General features: G+C 38.1%; 1 protein-coding gene across 3 annotated transcripts in view; it reads right to left on the bottom strand.

Moving 5' to 3' along the window:
• The window catches only part of VTA1 (vesicle trafficking 1), a 71378-nt gene that overhangs the window by 19356 nt on the left and 33768 nt on the right, over nucleotides 1–18254 (bottom strand). For all 3 annotated transcript variants that reach the window (XM_068985198.1, XM_068985199.1, XM_068985200.1), the window contains exon 5: nucleotides 1447–1555. In XM_068985198.1, the coding sequence (XP_068841299.1) occupies nucleotides 1447–1555 (109 nt within the window). The remainder of the gene's footprint in view (nucleotides 1–1446; nucleotides 1556–18254) is intronic.

Below are 18254 nucleotides of genomic sequence, written 5' to 3'. Positions count from 1 at the left end.
TAACATCTCACTGGAAACCAAACTGCTGGACCTTGATCTTGGATTTTCCAGCCTCCGTAACTGTGAGAAAATAAACACCTTTTGTTCAAGCTGTCCAGTCTATGGTACTTTGCTGCAGCAGTCCTACCAGACTAAGCCAATGTGAGACAGAAGGAGGAAATAAAGCCGGCAAGGTAGGCTGGTGCCACATCATGGTGAGTCTTTCTTGTTAGGCAAAGGATCTCAGATCTTTTCTCTTGGACAACTGGAAATGACTAGTCGTTCTGTACACAGCGGTACTGACATATACCATTCTGACTATGGAAAGCATTAAAGCAGGGAGAAAAGTATGCAAAACATTCCAAAATATTAAATGAAAAAGTGAGATATGAAGTTGTGGCAATAAACTTTAAAAAATCCAATTTCACTGTTGTGATGTAAGTAAGCCCAAAACTTAATCATACTTTAGAACAGTCCACTTTAAACAGTTAATAACAACTTAGTATTACAGTATTCAGACTGTAGTGTTAGTGAAAAGAGCACAGGACTTAGAGTAAGAACTCCAGTTCTGGTTCCCCTCTCTGTGGGTCGAATAATTAGGACAGCTAAAACCTGAAACCTCAGTTTCCTCTTCTGCAAACAAGAATAACATCAAGTGTCAAAGATTTCTAAGGGTGTGCTATATATAAAAGGCTATCTAAAGATAAACAAGTGTTCTTCAGAAATAGCAAAAATTCACTTGAAATGCTGTATGAAAGCCTGCATCTCTAGAAGAGCTGCAAGAGTTTACATGTAGTAGCTACATGTACAACTATAGTGTTTCTTTTTTTAACTGAATGGTATTATAAAATTCTAAATAAACATCTTAAGTGAATGCGTAAATAAGCCAACCACCCAGATGCATCAATAGAACAGTGTGTATTTTACCAACTGTGTTAAGAAAGTGAGGATATATATTCCTATTTACTAGTAATTTATAAAAAATAATTTCCATAAAGATATACAAAATACTAAAAAAATATTCACTTCTTTTGCTTTCAGTAGAATCTGGGGTGATAAAGACTATGGTGGAAATGAGAAATTCACTTAATATTTTTTACATACTCTATTACAAATTTTGTGAAAGTATTACCTACCCCTCTTTCCCCTCCAAAACTCACCTTATTAAAAAGTAAGTTTTCAGTTTTCTCTATGGTTTGGAAACATTTTATAGATTACAAAAGGACTGCCTGTCCCATGTAGCAATGAAATCTGATCAGATGCAGGAGAAAACCAAGCCATTCTGTTGTTGACACAAACAGATATTAGAGCAGTTTTGCCTTAATTTTTCACTTGTCCCTAAGTTTATAATTTTACTCCTGATTTTGGACCTGATGAAGGAAATAAAATGGTTTCCAAAAATTCTGAATAATAATATATTGAACAGTTATGATTCCACTAAATCATTTTACTTATATAAATACATACCATTATCTTCTTCAATCCCAACAGGCCCTGCTTGAGGGGTCTCTCCATTCTTTAAACAATTATGAATATATGTTGCCTTCCACCTTGCATACTTTCTGTGTTTCACATTCTAAAAGAAATATTTTTATGTCAATGTTAGACTGCAGTAAAGAAGTCAAATAAAACTATACATTATGATGACCTATATCACACTTCTAGATAAAACCTATTTTTGCATGGTACAGCTCTGGAATATTCTGGCAATCTCCCCACCTCATCACTGGATTCTACCAACTGCCTAGGGCATGACAAACTTCATGAAAAGCCATCTTCCTCAAGACATGTAACTTTTTAAGGTTTCATGTTTCAGAAAAGGACTACAATGGAACTATGGGAGTGTCCCTCCAGTGAAACTTGCAACTCTTAATGCCTAGGAGAGAGGTCAAATGGAATTTAAAACTAAATATAAAAGAAAACAATTTTCACTGAAGAAAAACTGATCTGTACAAATCTACAAAAACAAAAACTAAGATGCTATAGTGGCCAAAGCAAACACATGAACAACTGACTGACAGCTAGGCAAACTTTACCTTTCAACTTGGGTTATTTAACAGCTTTAATTATCATAAACCTCAGTTCTAGAAAGGGGGAAATAATACATCATAGGGTAGCTGGAAAGAGAACTGGAAAATTGGTGAAAAAGCTGCTAGTTACCTCTTCTTTCTTAACACTTTTTCTATATTCATGGATCAGTGGTATTGCTATCACCTGGGAGCCTGTTAGAAATGCACTCTTCAAGTCCAACTGAGACCCACTGAACAAAAATCTGTACTCTAACAAGACACCCTCCCCATACCCCTCAGGTGATTTGTATGTACAGGAAAGCTGGAGAGGACACAAGACTTTGTCATGTTGAAAACAAATGTAATTAGTCTGTTGTAAAGATCCATTAAGTCATCAGTAACTACAAGTACTGCATACAGTCCAGATGCTCAGTTGAGTTTCTGTAATGTGAGATTCTTTACATACTGCTATAGATAAGTGCATCTCTGTAGCTAAAACGGTAAAGAATCTGCCTGTGATGCAGGAGACCCAGGTTCGATCCCCAGGTCAGAAAGATCCCTTGGAGAAGGGAATGGCAACCCACTCCAGTATTCTTGCCTGGAGAATTCCGTGGACAGAGGAGCCTGGCGGCTACAGTCTGCGGGGTCGCAAAGGGTCGAACATGACTGGGTGACTAACACTACCCTACACTATAGACTAGTAGTATTTGTGTCTGTGTACTCAGTCGCTCAGTCAGAAGGGACTCTTTGTGACCCCACGGCCTGTAGTGCGCCAGGCCCCTCTGTCCATGGGATTTCCCGGCAGGAATACTGAAGTGGGTTGGTATTTCCTACTACAGGGGATCTTCCTGGCCAGGGATCGAATCTGTCTGGCGTCTCCTGTATTGGCAGGCGAATTCTTTACCACTGTGCCACTTGGGAAGTCCTAGGTAAGTAGTATATAAAAACCTAAAAAAAGGTAACCCTCCAAATAACTGAGTTTGCATATTTAATTTTTCTTCTCTTAGTAATTCTCTCATTTATTCAATTCTTTAAAAAGTTTCATACTTTGATTCTCATTTTCTTCCAGGTGCAATTATATTTTGCTCCACTTTCACAAAGAAGCTTTTCAGAAACATCCATATTTAAAGTCTTCAGTTCTTTATCATTCAATTCACTCCCCATAGTGAATTACTTAATTCACATTACTTAATTCTACATTACTTAATTTTAAGTAGTCAGTTCTACTGAGGAATTGTTCTTGCTAATGTCACCAAAACCCTATTCCACACGCTAGTAAATCCAACCAACACTTTCAGGCATCATCTTACCAAACTTGTCAGCAGCATATTAAACATGAGACCATCCAAACATGAGACCGTATTAAACAGGAGACCTTTGTGAAACATTCTATTTTTGGTTTTCATGACACTATATTCTGGTTTCCCTAACATCTCTTCTGGCTGCTAATCCTTTATCTGATCTCCAAATAATCCTAAGTACCCTGTCCAAGCAGAGACTGTAATTTGGTGGGCTAAATCAATGCTGACTCATACAATTTTAAATATGAATTATATTTTCCACATAATTCAATACTAGAAAAGACACAGAAAATCCAAATTCTTAACTTCTTGTTTAAAAAAAGATCAAATAACATTAGGGCCATATTTATTTGGTACTAATTATCCTAGCAGAGTTTATTTGGTACTAATTATCCTCAGTTCAGTTCAGTCGCTCAATCGTGTCCAAATTATCCTAGGAGAGTTTATTTGGTACTAATTATTCTAGTCGAGTACCAAATATTTAAAATTGTATGAGTCAGTAGAGGCAACCCCTTTCAGATGATGCACATATGTTCAGATTTACCTGTTCTCTCTATAGCACCACCCCCTCCCCGACCTCCCTCTCTAGTTCCATACCCTTATCAGCTGTCATTTATCATCTCACAGTGGGCTGTCTTCATCCATTGCATTTCCTGCCGGATTTCTGCAGGCCTCAGGACTCCCGTCCTACAGCTTATTTTCTTACCTCTCCATATTTATTCTCACGGTTTTAAATACTACCTTTATCTTTATTCCTAAATTTATGTATCTAGCTAGAATTTCCTTCTGACAAATATCCAGTGACTACACCTGGATGTCTCATGTACAACTCAAATTAACTTGTCCCCAACTGTTCTCTTGACCCGCTCCCCCACCCCCAACTCCTTTCTCCACAGAATTTCATTCTCCCAAGTCAGAAGTCTTTGGGAATTAAGTTTTGCACCTTTCTCTTACCCTGTGTCTCTCTACTGACTCCCTCATCTAATTTATCAGGACCCCAGTTGATTATGCTTCTGATAACTATCTACAACTGGTCTTATCTCCCCATTTTCTCTGTAACAGCCCCTTAATCTGTCTCCTTTCTTGTATTCTTGCCTTATCCCCACTACACCTCTATCATTCAGTCTTCAGAGAAGAATGATCTTTCAAGATATAAATCGATTCATGTTAGTTTTTTTTAATGGCTTCCAGTGTACTTAAAATACAAAACAAACTGTAACTCTAGCTGCAGATCCTACTTTACTTGGTACTTGACTGTTCAATTTCCTCTAATGTTCTTATCTGTTCACTTGCCACCAACAAGCTACCCTTGCAGCTTTTCTGTTCCTAAACACATGGGTCCCACTCACTGTGTTCCCTCTGCCTTTTCCTCTTTTCTCACCTAGCTAACTCTTAAGCTCATTCTTTACAGATCAGACTGAACATCATTTCCTCTGAAATCTTCTCCTGATTTCCCCAAAATTTTCTCACATTTTAGAAAATATTATTTACCACAATTTAGTTACATTTAATACGTATGCTTATGAAGCCCCCCACACCACAACAGGCATACTCTAAAATATAAGCTCTTCAAAGGTAGGGTCTATGTCTGTCTGTTGTTAATGATACATTAAGCACTTAGTTTGGCGACTAGCATATAGTCGCTACCCAACAAGTATACGCATCTCAGACACAGGATAGCTTAAATGATTAGGATGGCAGTTATTCTGTTTAATATATAGATTTATTATTTGTGGTGGCATAGTGGCTTCCCTGGTGGCTCAGACGGTAAAGCGTCTGCCTGCAATGCGCGAGACCTGGGTTCGATTCCTGGGTCAGGAAGATCCCCTGGAGAAGGAAATGGCAATCCACTCCAGCACTCTTGCCTGGAAAATCCCATGGACAGAGAAGCCTGATAGGCTAAAGTCCATGGGGTTGACAAAGAGTCGGACACGACTGAGCGACTTCACTTTCACTTTCAGTGACTATTAGGTTTAGGATGTTCAGTTAAATTTATTATATACTTAGGTAGAATGATTTGAAATATTCAGTGTTTGACTATTTTTGGCATATAGAAACAGCACTATCATCTGGTTCAACTTTTTTCCCCCTCCACTCCCATTCTTTCAGAATATTCTCCAGGCAAGAGTACTGGAGTGGGTTGCCATTTCCTTCTCCAGGGGATCTTCCTGACCCAGGGATCAAACCTGGGTCTCCCACATTCCAGGCAGATGCTTTAACCTCTGAGCCACCAGGGAAGCCCTTCAGAATAAGCAATGTGTGTTAAATAAAACCCTGGGTTTCCTCATTAGTTTCACTGTTTCAAAATCCTAAACAATAGAGACTGAAGCTCTGCAAAGAGTGAATTCTTCCCACACTTACAAGTCTCTAGGTTTGCATGTTTACTTGAATTAAGTATCTGTAAAATAACATTATTTTAAAACTATTACTATTAACCTATACTCCAGCAAAAAAGTCAATATATTATTTCTGTTCTTGTTATGGATACAGAATTAAAATATAAATGAGAATTACTATAAAAAATAGAGTAGTGAGGAAGTACTACAGATTTTCTTGGAGTAAGTAAAGCAAAGAGTTCCCTGAATGAAGGAAAAAAAAATGGAATAAAGGATAACTGGTAAAGCAAAAAGTACTTCAGTTTGGTCTTGCAGAATGGATAAGATGTGAAAAAAAGGTAGAAAGCAGTAAGACTATTCTATGGAGAAGTATGAGCAAGGTCAGAAACACAGAAACATACAAGGTGGACAGGGAATGAGGGAGAAGAAATAAATTTTGCCATGGGTATAAGATATATATTAGAGACTACTGGAGTAAGTAAGCTAAATTCAAGATAAGATTAAAATCTTGGGCAAAAGTGTTTAGTCTATAGGTTATAAGTAGGGAAATCCACTAGACCATTCAGGTATGACCTAAATCAAATCCCTTACAGTTATACAGTGGAAGTGACAAAGAGATTCAAGCAATTAGATCTGACAGACAGAGTGTCTGAAGAACTATGGACAGAGGTTCATGACACTGTAAAGGAGGAAGTGATCAAGACCATCCCCAAGAAAAACAAATGCAAAAAGGCAAAATGGTTGTCTGAGGAGGTCTTATAAATAGGTGAGGAAAGAAGAGAAGCTAAAAGAAAAGGAGAAAAGAAAAGATATACCCATTTGAATGCAGATTTCCAAAGAATAGCAAGAAGAAATAAGAAAGGCTTCCTCAGTGATCAATGCAAAGAAATAGAGGAAAACAACAGAATGGGAAAGACTAGAGATGTCTTCAAGAAAATTAGAGATACCAAGGGAACATTTCAGTCAAAGATGGGCACAACAAAGGAAAGAAATGGTATGCACCTAACAGAAGCAGAAGGTATTAAGAAGAGGTGGCAAGAATACACAGAAGAACTGTACAAAAAAGATCTTCATGACCCAGATAACCACGATGGGACTCACCTACAGCTAGCCATCTTGGAATGTGAAGTGAACTGTGCCTGAGGAAGCATCACTACGAACAAAGCTAGTGGATGTGATGGAATTCCAGCTGAGCTATTTCAAATCCTAAAAGATGATGCTGTGAAAGTATTGCACTCAATATGCCAGCAAATTTGGAAAACTCAGCAGTGGCCATGGGAGTGGAAAAGGTCAGCTTTCATTCCAATCCCAAAGAAAGGCAATGCCAAAGAATGTTCAAACCACCATGCAATTACACTCATTTCACACACTAGCAAAGTGATGCTCAAAATTTTCCAAGCCAGGCTTCAACAGTATGTGAACCGTGAACTTCCAGATGTTCAAGCTGCATTTAGTAAGGCAGAGGAATCAGAGATCAAACCGCTAACATCCGTTGGATGACAGAAAAAGCAAGAGAATACCAGAAAAACATCTACTTCTGCTTTATTGACTACGCCAAAGCCTCTGACTGTGTGGATCACAACAAACTGTGGAAAATTAGAGAGAAGGGAATATCAGATCACCTTACCTGCCTCGTGAGAAATCTGTATGCAGGTCAGGAAAGCAACAATTAGGACCAGACATGGAACAATGGACTGGTTCCAAATTGGGAAAGGAATACGTCAAGGCTGTATACTGTCACCCTGCTTATTTAACTTATATGCAGAATACATCATGCAAAATGCTGGGCTGGAAGAAACACAAGCTGGAATCAAGATTGCAGGGAGAAGTACCAATAATCTGATATGCAGGTAACTCCACCCTTACGGCAGAAATCAAAGAAGAACTAAAGAGCCTCTTGATGAAAGTGAAAGAGGAGAGTGAAAAAGCTGGCTTAAAACTCAACATTCAAAAAACACGGCATCTGGTCCCATCACTTCATGGCAATTAGATGGGGAAACAATGGAATCAGTGACAGACTTTATTTTGGGGGCTCCAAACTCACTGCACATGGTGACTGCAGTCATGAAATTAAAAGATGATTGCTCCTTAAAAGAAAAGCTATGACCAACCTAGACAGCATATTAAAATGCAGAGACATTACTTTGCCAACAAAGGTCCATCTAGTCAAGGCTATGGTTTTTCCAGTAGTCATGTATGGATGTGAGAGCTGAACTATAAAGAAAGCTGAGTGTCAAAGAACTGATGTTTTTGAACTGTGGTGTTGGAGAAAACTCTTGAAAGTCCCTTGGACTGGAAGAAGATCCAAGCAGTCAATCCTCAAGGACATCAGTCCTAATTATTCATTGGAAGGACTGATGTTGAAGCTGAAACTCCAGTACTTTGGCCATCTGATGTGAAGAGCTGACTCATATGAAAAGACCCTGATGCTGGGAAAGATTGCAGGCAGGAGGAGAAGGGGATGACAGAAGATGAGGTGGCTGGATGGCATCACCGACTCAATGGACCTGAGTTTGAAAAAGCTCCGGGAGTTGGCGTGCTGCAGTCCATGGGATCGCAAAGAGTCTGACACGACTGAGCTACTGAACTAACTAACTGTGGGTTAAAAGCACTTTCACATGTCTTCCCTTTAATTGGTCCTTACCATAACCATGAAATTTAAGCAGGTTACATTTTACTCACACTAAGGCTCTGAGACATTAAAGCCTGACCCAATGTAAAATACAGATTAACCCAGCATTCAAGGCCTTCCACTTTATGGACATGGCTTAAGTCTCATTTCCTCCCCTTACCCTCACTCCAATTGGGATTCTGTCTCATTTTCAGTCCTTCTCATTCTATTCTTCCTCTAATGAGAGAGGTTTCCTCTTATGTGAAAAGTCTCCTCTTCTCTTAGGCTCATATTCCCATATGACACCCTGTTCCCAGGAAGTCCACAGGTATCTGGCATTTACTCAAGTCATTTACCACGCTAAGTGCTAGAGGTAACGGGATGAACTGTTAGCCACGTGCTTTGGAGTCCAATGTGAAACTCAGGCAAGAACTCCCATCATTAAATGTGATGCCTGAATTATCTAAAGTCCATAATATTTCCTTCATGATTTTCTCTTAGGAATTTACAATTCTATCATCATAAAAATGAGGAAGTGGCATTACAAACGTAAAATGACTCACCTAAGGCCACACTAGCAGTCAACTCAGCTATCCCATTTCAAGGTGCTCTGGTTAGCTACAATTAGCAAAATGCAGTTTGCAATTTAGACAGGAATATATAAAATGCAGGAAAATGGGCTTTTAAATAGTCAAAGGTCAGATACTTAATGTGTATTTATATGGGACATATTTTGGTAAATATAGAAAATCACTGTAAATGAATAAATTGCTTAGGAAAGTTAAGTTACTTTCTTTTGGAATCTTTTAAAAATGAGACATATTTTCTTTGGCTTGAAATAATTTAAAATTGTCTAAAGACTTAGTTAAGTAAGTCATATTGTAATGATTTTAGAAGGTTACTTCATTCCTAATTTCATAGTATGAACAGTATAGAGATATTTAAACCATCTTGGGTTCCTTCATTAGTACGTGAGATTTAAAAAATATTCACCTGAAACGGGGTAATTTTAATAAATAGAGTAAGAAAAATTCCTCCAAAGCAGATAAATAAATACAATAGTTTAATTTTTAATCCGCACTATTTCCAAGGTGCCTCTAGAAACTGGTGGTTACAGTTTGAGCAGATTTTGGCAGTTGTAACGCAAAGCTAATTCACTTTTCAATTGTTTTAAAATAAAGGATGCTAAATATAAAACAATATTTGAAAAGAATTTCAAGATGTCAATATTTTTGAAATCTTTTAATTCCTTTTGGCTGATTACAGACATCCTTTCAGGGAAATAGGAATTACTGGAAAAAAAACAAATTTTTTTTTTAACTTTTGTCCCTGGCCTTTAAGTACCTGTTTTGTGACTAGGTTGATGAGTCGCTGACATCTGCAAATTTTGGCCACTGGAGTCAGCAGTGGTTAAATAAGAATTTTCATTTATTTTTAAATCACTTGTACTTGCTATACTGAAGAATGATTGGTAGCAAACACCAATCATATGTTACAAGAGGGGTTCTCAAATCTGGTGCATACAAAAATCATATTAGGGTATAATAAAAAATAAACTCCTGGTCTAAAACTATAGAAAATCTGATACAAATCATTCTCCATTAGGAAACCAAAAAGCCACTCTGAAAGAAAATGCTTTATATTATCTGTCTACAGTTGCTCCTCTTGAACCCATCCTATGCATGTTTTATCTCCAGTATGCACTGGAATTGCTTTTGTCAACGTTGAGGATTACTCCTCTCTTGCTAAATTCAAAGCTTAAATGTCATCTTACTTGTTCCCACCAGCAAGGAAAGCGGTGCCCCACCACCCCAACCCCCCTCCATTCCTCTCACTCTCGATTCAGCTACATTGTCTTTCCTGTTATGTCTTGAACTTTAATGGGTAACTCTGCTGTTCACAAATCTTGGCACTTTTTCTTGTCTCTTCCTGGAACATCTGTATGATTTACCTCATTATCTTCTTCAGGGCTTCTTAGTAAGACCTTTCCCAAATACCGTATTTAAATTGAACTTCCTATCCCCACCATGAGAGACCTCCCATGGTGTTTATCATCTAACACACTATACATTTTATTTATTTGCTTAATGTCTATCCTTACCAGAGAAATGTGATTCCTATGATGTCAGGGATTTAATCCACTGCTGTATTACTAGTGCCTAGAATGGTGTCTGGAATATAGTAGAGATTAACAAATATTTGGTGAATGAATGAATGGAGAACAGATTCTGGAATCCATGTTTTTTTAAAATCAAGTACTGCAAATGATTCTGAAGCTGTTTGTCCTAGAATGGCATTTTGCTAATGAATACATGTGAACATTAAACTTGAGTGCACAGTTTGACTTGGGCTTCCAAGGAAAAGTCAGGGGATAGGGTGAAGGGTATCCCTGAAACTCCCTAAGTTATATGCAAAAAAAAGCAATACATGTATGGATGGAAGATAAGTCACAGTTTTCATAACATTTCAAAGTAGTTAGCGACATGAAAGAAAGTAAAAATCTCTTAACTTGGTGATATCATCACAGATAATACATTTGCACCCTTAGGCCCACAATTGTCCCAAGTATCAGTCAGTTCAGTCGCTCAGTCATGTCCGACTCTTTGTGACCCCATGGACTGCAGCATGCCAGGCCTCCCTGTCCATAATCAGCTCCCAGAGTTTACCCAAACTCATGTCCATTGAGTCGGTGATGCCATCCAACCATCTCATCCTGTGTCATCCCCTTCTCCTCCTGCCTTCAATCTTTCCCAGCATCAGGGTTTTTTTCAAATGAGTCAGGTGGCCAAACTTTGGCCTGAGGTGGCCAAAGTATTGGAGTTTCAGTTTCAACATCAGTCCTTCCAATGAACACCCAGGACTGATCTCCTTGCAGTTGAAGGGACTCTCAAGGGTCTTCTCCAACACCACAGTTCAAAAGCCTCAATTCTTCGGCATTCAGCTTACTTTACAGCCCAATTCTCACATCCATACATGACCACTGGAAAAGCCATAGCTTTGACTAGACAGAACTTTGTTGGCAAAGTAATGTCTATTCTGTCTAGATCGGTCAGAACTTTCCTTCCAAGGAGTAAGTGTCTTTTAATTTCATGGCTACAGTCACCATATGCAGTGATTTTGGAGCCCCCCAAAATAAAGTTTTCCAGTTTCCCCATCTATCTGCCATGAGGTGATGGGACTGGATGCCATGATCTCCCAAGTATATTATACACAAAAAATAAAGGCTATATATAACTCCCATTAACACTGGACATAGCACAATGAGAATCACTTTAAAAGTACATATTCAACAAATTTACTATCACAATGATTCAAATATTGAAGTTTATAATCACAAATTACACATTTCATAGATTTATTCAAAATTTTATGCCTTTATATTTTTCAAAGCAACTAGAATTTTACAAAAAAACAAAAGAAAAATGAGAATAAAACTGTAGCAAAAAATCTTAACTAAAATATACATTTAAATTTACTCTATTTTTATGATATGTGAAATGTATACTCCAATTAGCCAAAAGATATCCAAAGTCAGCTTTCCTGGTAGCTCTGCTGGTAAAGAATCCATCTGCAATACAGGAGATCCCGGTTCGATTCCTGGGTCAAGAATATCCCCTGGAGAAGGGATACGTTACTCATTCCAGTATTCTTGGGCTTCCCTGGTGGCTCAGCTGATAAAGAATCTGTTCGCAATGAGGGAGAGCTGGGTTCTATCCCTGGGTTGGGAAGATCCCCTGGAGGAGGGCATGGCAACTCACTCCAGTATTCTTGCCTGGAGAATCCCCAGGGACAGAGGAATCTGCCTGCAATGAGGGAGACCTGGGTTCGATCCCTGGGTTGGGAAGATCCCTTGGGGAAGGGAAAGGCTACCCACACCAGTATTCTTTCTGCCCTGGAGACTTCCAAGGACTGTATAGACCATGGGGTCGCAAATAATCTGACATGACTTTCACTTTCACTTTTTACTTTCATCCAAAGAAGGTATGAGCATTAACCATATAAAACCTAGTCCACCAAGGCAGGAAAAGAAGCTAGTATTATTTTTTGGGGGGGAAAAAGAAAACACCTTTCTCTATATATATACAGATATATATGTTTTTGGAAGTAATTTATTTTATATAATTTCATTAAGCTGGAAGAAAAGTTTTTAAGACTAGTATAGAATCTTTCACTCAGATCACCCAATTGTTTACATTTTATCAATCTACTTACATATGCCTGACTTCTTAGTATGCAAAATATTAACTGCATTTTTATCAGTACTAATTTAAGTCACTCTGTCCTCTTACCCTTTCATTAAGCATTTTCCAAGATGAAGGACAATCTCATAGACAACGGTTATTAAAATCAGGAAATCTAACACTTACACAAGAGTACTATTTGATACACAGTCCCAATAAATTTTATAAATGGCCCAATGATGTCCTTGGTAGTTCCTCCCTTGGGTCTATTTATAATAACTTAAAAAGCAAACATTATTTAGTTGTCAGGTCTCTTCAGCCTTTAATCTAGACAGCCTTTGTTATTAGTGTTTCTGGACATTGACATTTCAGTTTGCATTTGTCTGATGTTTCCTTATGATTAGGTTCAGGTTGTGAGATGTTTGTCTTTCTTATTTCAACTCATTAAGAGACACATAGTATTAGCTGGTCCCATTACTGGTTGTATTAAGTCTGATGACTTGGTTAAAGTGGTTTCTTCATTGCTAGCTTAATATTTTTCCTTTTAAACTTAATAAATAATTTGAGGGGAGATATTTAGATACTAATGTAAATATCTCACTTTTCACCAAATTTTCTACCCACTAGTTTTAAACCCCATGAATGATTTCTAACTTTATTGTTATTTCTCTACTTCTTACTTATTAGTCAGAACTCTACTGTAAGAAGCTTTCTCTATCCTTCCATTATTTATTTATTTCATTGTATCCTTCAGTAGGGAGCCATGAATTCTTTTCAATGGGTTACCTATTAATGCCATATTTTGATAGTCAAATTGTCCCTGATACAGACAGTAGGAACACTTTCAAGTTGGCTTCTGGATCTTTCTGATATGTACTTGTGATTATGTGAACCACTTCTTTATTTTCTGGCAGAATAAGAAGGCCCAGCTTCATCTAGGACTTTCCCTGACCCAGCCCAAGAAATTCAGTCCTGTGAGACCCGAAGGGTATTTAGAACCCAAACTCAGGCACTACAGGTGCTCACTGTTATTGATGCATCATTGCTTCTAGGTCCTTTCAGTACAGAGATATGGGTATTATGTTTTATGTGCATGTGTACACAAATCTATGTATATACACTGCATGTACATAAATACATGCATTTATTGTCTATACACATATTTATACATATATAACTATTTATATACATATATCTAGTTTGTCTTATTTGTATATTTAAAAGCATGAGTTAATATGGACATAGCCAGTTTGAACCCAACACTATAACACAATCTAGTCTTCTCCCATCCCCCAATGTACCTTCCTTTCCCAGAAGTAAGAAACCTGGCTCCCTCAATATATTTACTCAATTGCACAATTCTTGAATACAGAGTAAGCAGTTTTAGAATTGCTAACCAAATACCATCAAGAAAAACCAAACCTACTAATAATAGTTCAATATTCAGCATTTTTTTGTATAGTAAAATTAATATACCTTGATATGTACAAATCTTAAGTGTATATAGTTTGCTGAGTTTTCCCAAAAAGATTCATAAGTGTAAAATGTATTCTTATCAAAATACAACATTTCTACTTTTCTAGAAAGTTCTTTTATATCCCTTTCCAGATCAACTTTCAACTTCCCCTTCAGTTCAGTTCAGTTCCGTTCAGTTGCTCAGTTGTGTCCGACTCTTTGCGACCCCATGAATCACAGCACGCCAGGCCTCCCTGTCCAACTTCCCCTTGCCACACACCAAAATACTAATTTTCTTCACTAGAATAAAATTATCTATTGTAATACTTTATATGAAGGGAATCATATAGTTTGTATTCTGTCTTTTTTTTTTGCGCAGCATAACGTCTACAAAATTGAAGCATGTTTTAGGGTATATCAGTAGCACCTTTTTATACCTTAATAACAGCACAATTTATTTATCAGTTCCTCTGTTGGCGGACGTTTGGGCTGTCTCCAGCTTTGGGCTATTATGAATAAAGTTCCTATGAGCACTCTTGAACAAGTCTTTTCTGGACATGTTTTCATTTCTCTTGGATAAACACCGAGGAATGGCTGGATAAAAGGTAGGTGGATGTTTAACTTTATAAAAATCAGCCAAATCTTTTCCCAAAGTGGTTATTACATCTAACATTTTCACCAAGCAATGTATGAAAGCTCTTGTTTGCACTCTCTAGTCAATATTTGAGATGTGGCCAGTCTTTATTCATTTTAGTTAATCTGTTTTAAAATTATTTATCCACCAATGACTGAGAGGATCATGTTAAAATCTCCAACTATAATTTGGATTTTTTATATATTTTCTTTATTTCTATCACCTTTTTTTTCCCCATAGTCTTACTAGATACATAGGCATTTATAACTGGTATCTTCTTAAGGAACTATAACAATTGATGAACAAAATGTCCCATTTTACCTTTGGTAAAACACCTTAAAATTTACCTTATCTAACATAATATGACCACTTCCAATCTAACTTAGTATATTTACATTGATTATTATTTTATCACTTCATTTTCAAAATAAGGATGACTCTTATAAATAGTATAAAGTTAAGGCTTGCTCTTTTATAAATCTCTACTTTTAATTTGGAGTGTTATTTTATTTACGTTTATAGTATGTACTCATACACCTATATGTAGGCTTAAAATTTGCCATTTGTTTTATATTAATTCTATCTATTCCTGTTTCTCTCTATTCCCTTTCTCTGCTCTCTTCTGGGTTTACCAAATATATATATGTATAGTTATAATAATTTTTACTTAAACAGGCATATATTTATTTAAAGAAATGAACAAAAAATATATAGTTTTAAATGTATCAATATTATACACCATATCATTATACTTTACTCCTTCCTATAAATTCAAGTTGTCATCTGGAATCATTTTCTTTCATCCTGAAAAGCTTCCTTTCTGCTGTTTTTTAGTTCTTTATTGCAGAACATCTAGTCATGAATTAATTGATTTAAAAATGCCTTTTATTTTACCTTCATTATTTGAAAGTATTCAGTTCAGTTCAGTCGCTCAGTTGTGTCCGACTCTTTGCGACCCCATGAATCGCAGCACGCCAGGCCTCCCTATCCATCACCAACTCCCTGAGTTTACTCAAACTCATGTCCATCAAGTTGGTGATGCCATCCAGCCATCTCATCCTCTGTCATCCCCTTCTCCTCCTGCCCTCAATCCCTCCTAGCAACAGGGTCTTTTCCAATGAATCAACTCTTCGCATGAGGTGGCCAAAGTATTGGAGTTTCAGCTTCAGCATCAGTCCTTCCAATGAACACCCAGGACTGATCTCCTTTAGGATGGACTGGTTGGATCTCCTTGCAGTCCAAGGGACTCTCAAGAGTCTTCTCCAACACCACAGTTCAAAAGCATCAATTCTTCGGCACTCAGCTTTCTTCACAGGCCAACTCTCACATCCATACATGACCACAGGAAAAACCATAGCCTTAACTAGATGGACCTTTGTTGGCAAAGTAATGTCTCTGCTTTTGAATATGCTATCTGGGATGGTCATAACTTTCCTTCCAAGGAGTAAGCGACTTTGAATTTCATGGCTGCAGTCACCATCTGCAGGGATTTTGGAGCCCCCCAAAATAAAGTCTGACACTGTTTCCCCATCTATTTCCCATGAAGTGATGGGACCAGATGCCATGATCTTCGTTTCTGAATGTAGAGCTTTAAGCCAACTTTTTCACTCTCCTCTTTCAGTTTCATCAAGAGGCTTTTTAGTTCCTCTTCACTTTCTGCCATAATGGTGGTACATATCTGAGGTTATTGATATTTCTCCCGGCAATCTTGGTGGCTCAGACGGTAAAGTGTCTGTCTACAATGCGGGAGACCTGGGTTCGATCCCTGGGTTGGGAAGATCCCCTGGAGAAGGAAATGGCAATCCACTCCAGGACTATTGCCTGGAAAATCCCATGGACAGAGGAGCCTGGTAGGCTACAGTCCATGGGGTCGCAAAGAGTCGGACACGACTGAGTGACTTCACTTCACTTTAATCTTGATTCCAGCTTGTGCTTCTTCCAGCCCAGTGTTTCTCATGATGTACTCCACATATAAGTTAAATAAGCAGGGTGACAATATACAGCCTTGACATACTCCTTTTCCTATTTGGAGTATAACCTTCATTATTTGCTTTGCTCTACACAGAATTCTGAGTTGTCACAGTTTTTTGCTCATTTGTTTTTTCTTTCAGTACATTCAGTTCAGTCACTCAGTCATGTCCGACTGTGACCCCACAGACTGCAGCATGCCTGGCTTCCCTGTCCATCACCAACTCCTGGAGCTTACTCAAACTCATGTCCATTGAGTTGGTGATGCCATCCAACCATCTCATCCTCTGTTGTCCCCTTCTCCTCCTGCCTTCAATCTTTCCCAGCATCAAGGTCTTTTCCATTGAGTTAGTTCTTTGCATCAGGTGGCCAAAGTTTATTTAGTACTTTAAATATGCCAATTTCATTATCTTCTTGCCAGAATGTTTAAAAGAAAAAGAGAAATCAACCATCTTTCAAAGCACTGTTACCTTGTGTGTAATCCGTTATTTCCCAAGACTGCTCCTTCAAGATTTCTTTCAAATTCCATCACTGATATTTACAGGTTGGACCATGATGCTCTTGGGTATGGTTTCTTTGTGTTTATTTTAGTAGAGATTCACTGAGCTTGTTGGATCCATAAGTATTTTTTCACCCAGTTTAGAAAGTCCAGTTATTAAGAATCTGCCTGTTAATGCAGGGGACACAGGTTTGATCCTTGGCCTGGGAAGATCCATATTAGTTCATTGTCAGTTCAGTTGCTCCGTCATGTCCAATTCTTTGAGACCCCATGGTCTGCAGCACGCTAGGCCTCTCTGTCCATCACCAACTCCAGTAGTTTACTCAAACTCATGTCCACTGAGTCGGTTATACCATCCAACCATCTCATCCCCTGTGGTCCCCTTCTCTTCCTGCCTTCAATCTTTCCCAGCATCAGGGTTTTTTCAAATGAGTCAGTTCTTCGCATTAGGTAGCCAAAGTATTGGAGCTTCAGCTTCAGCATCAGTCCTTCTAATGAACACTCAGGACTGATCTCCTTTAGGATGGATTGGTTGGATCTCCTTGCAGTTGAAGGGACTCTCAAGAGTCTTCTCCAACATCACAGTTCAAAAGCATCAGTTCTTCAGCGCTCAGCTTTCTTTAGAGTCCAACTCTCAGATCCATACATGACTACCGGAAGAACCACAGTTTTGATTAGACGGACCTTTGTTGGCAAAGGAATGTCTCTGCTTTTTAATATTCTGTCTAGGCTGGTCATAACTTTTCCTCCGAGGAGTAAGTGTCTTTTAATTTCATGGCTGCAGTCACCATCTGCAGTGATTTTGGAGCCCCAAAAATAAAGTCTGTCATGTGCCACAAAGATCTGTCATATGAAGATCTATATGCCACAGGTCAACTAAGCCCGTGTACCACAACTACTGAGCCCAAGCGCCTAGAGCCCATGCTATGTAACAAGACAAGAAGGCTCTGCCATGAGAAGCCTAGCATGGCAATGAAGAGTAACCCTACCTCTCCCCAAATAGAGAAAGCCTGCAGCAATGAAGCAATGAAGACCCAACATAGCCAATAAAAACAAAAAAAGAAAAACTCATGATTTTGTAAGGAGATGCATTTCTCCTGATCTACCATGGTTTTCCAGGCTAGCAATAAGATTTTACTTAATTCCAAACTTTCCAGTGCAAATGAATACCTTAAACAGACCATCTCCTTTGAAGCCAGCTATTCATGTACATGATCATTCCAGTTATGTTGCAGCTCTGTTTTTTAAGTAGGGAGAGTTCCAGATTAAACTATAAACAGG

The sequence above is a fragment of the Capricornis sumatraensis genome, chromosome 13, assembly GCF_032405125.1.
Source record: "Capricornis sumatraensis isolate serow.1 chromosome 13, serow.2, whole genome shotgun sequence".
Classification (NCBI taxonomy): Eukaryota; Metazoa; Chordata; class Mammalia; order Artiodactyla; family Bovidae; genus Capricornis; species Capricornis sumatraensis.
Note: the sequence above shows the minus strand (reverse complement) of the source record. Positions and strands in the feature narration are given on the sequence as shown.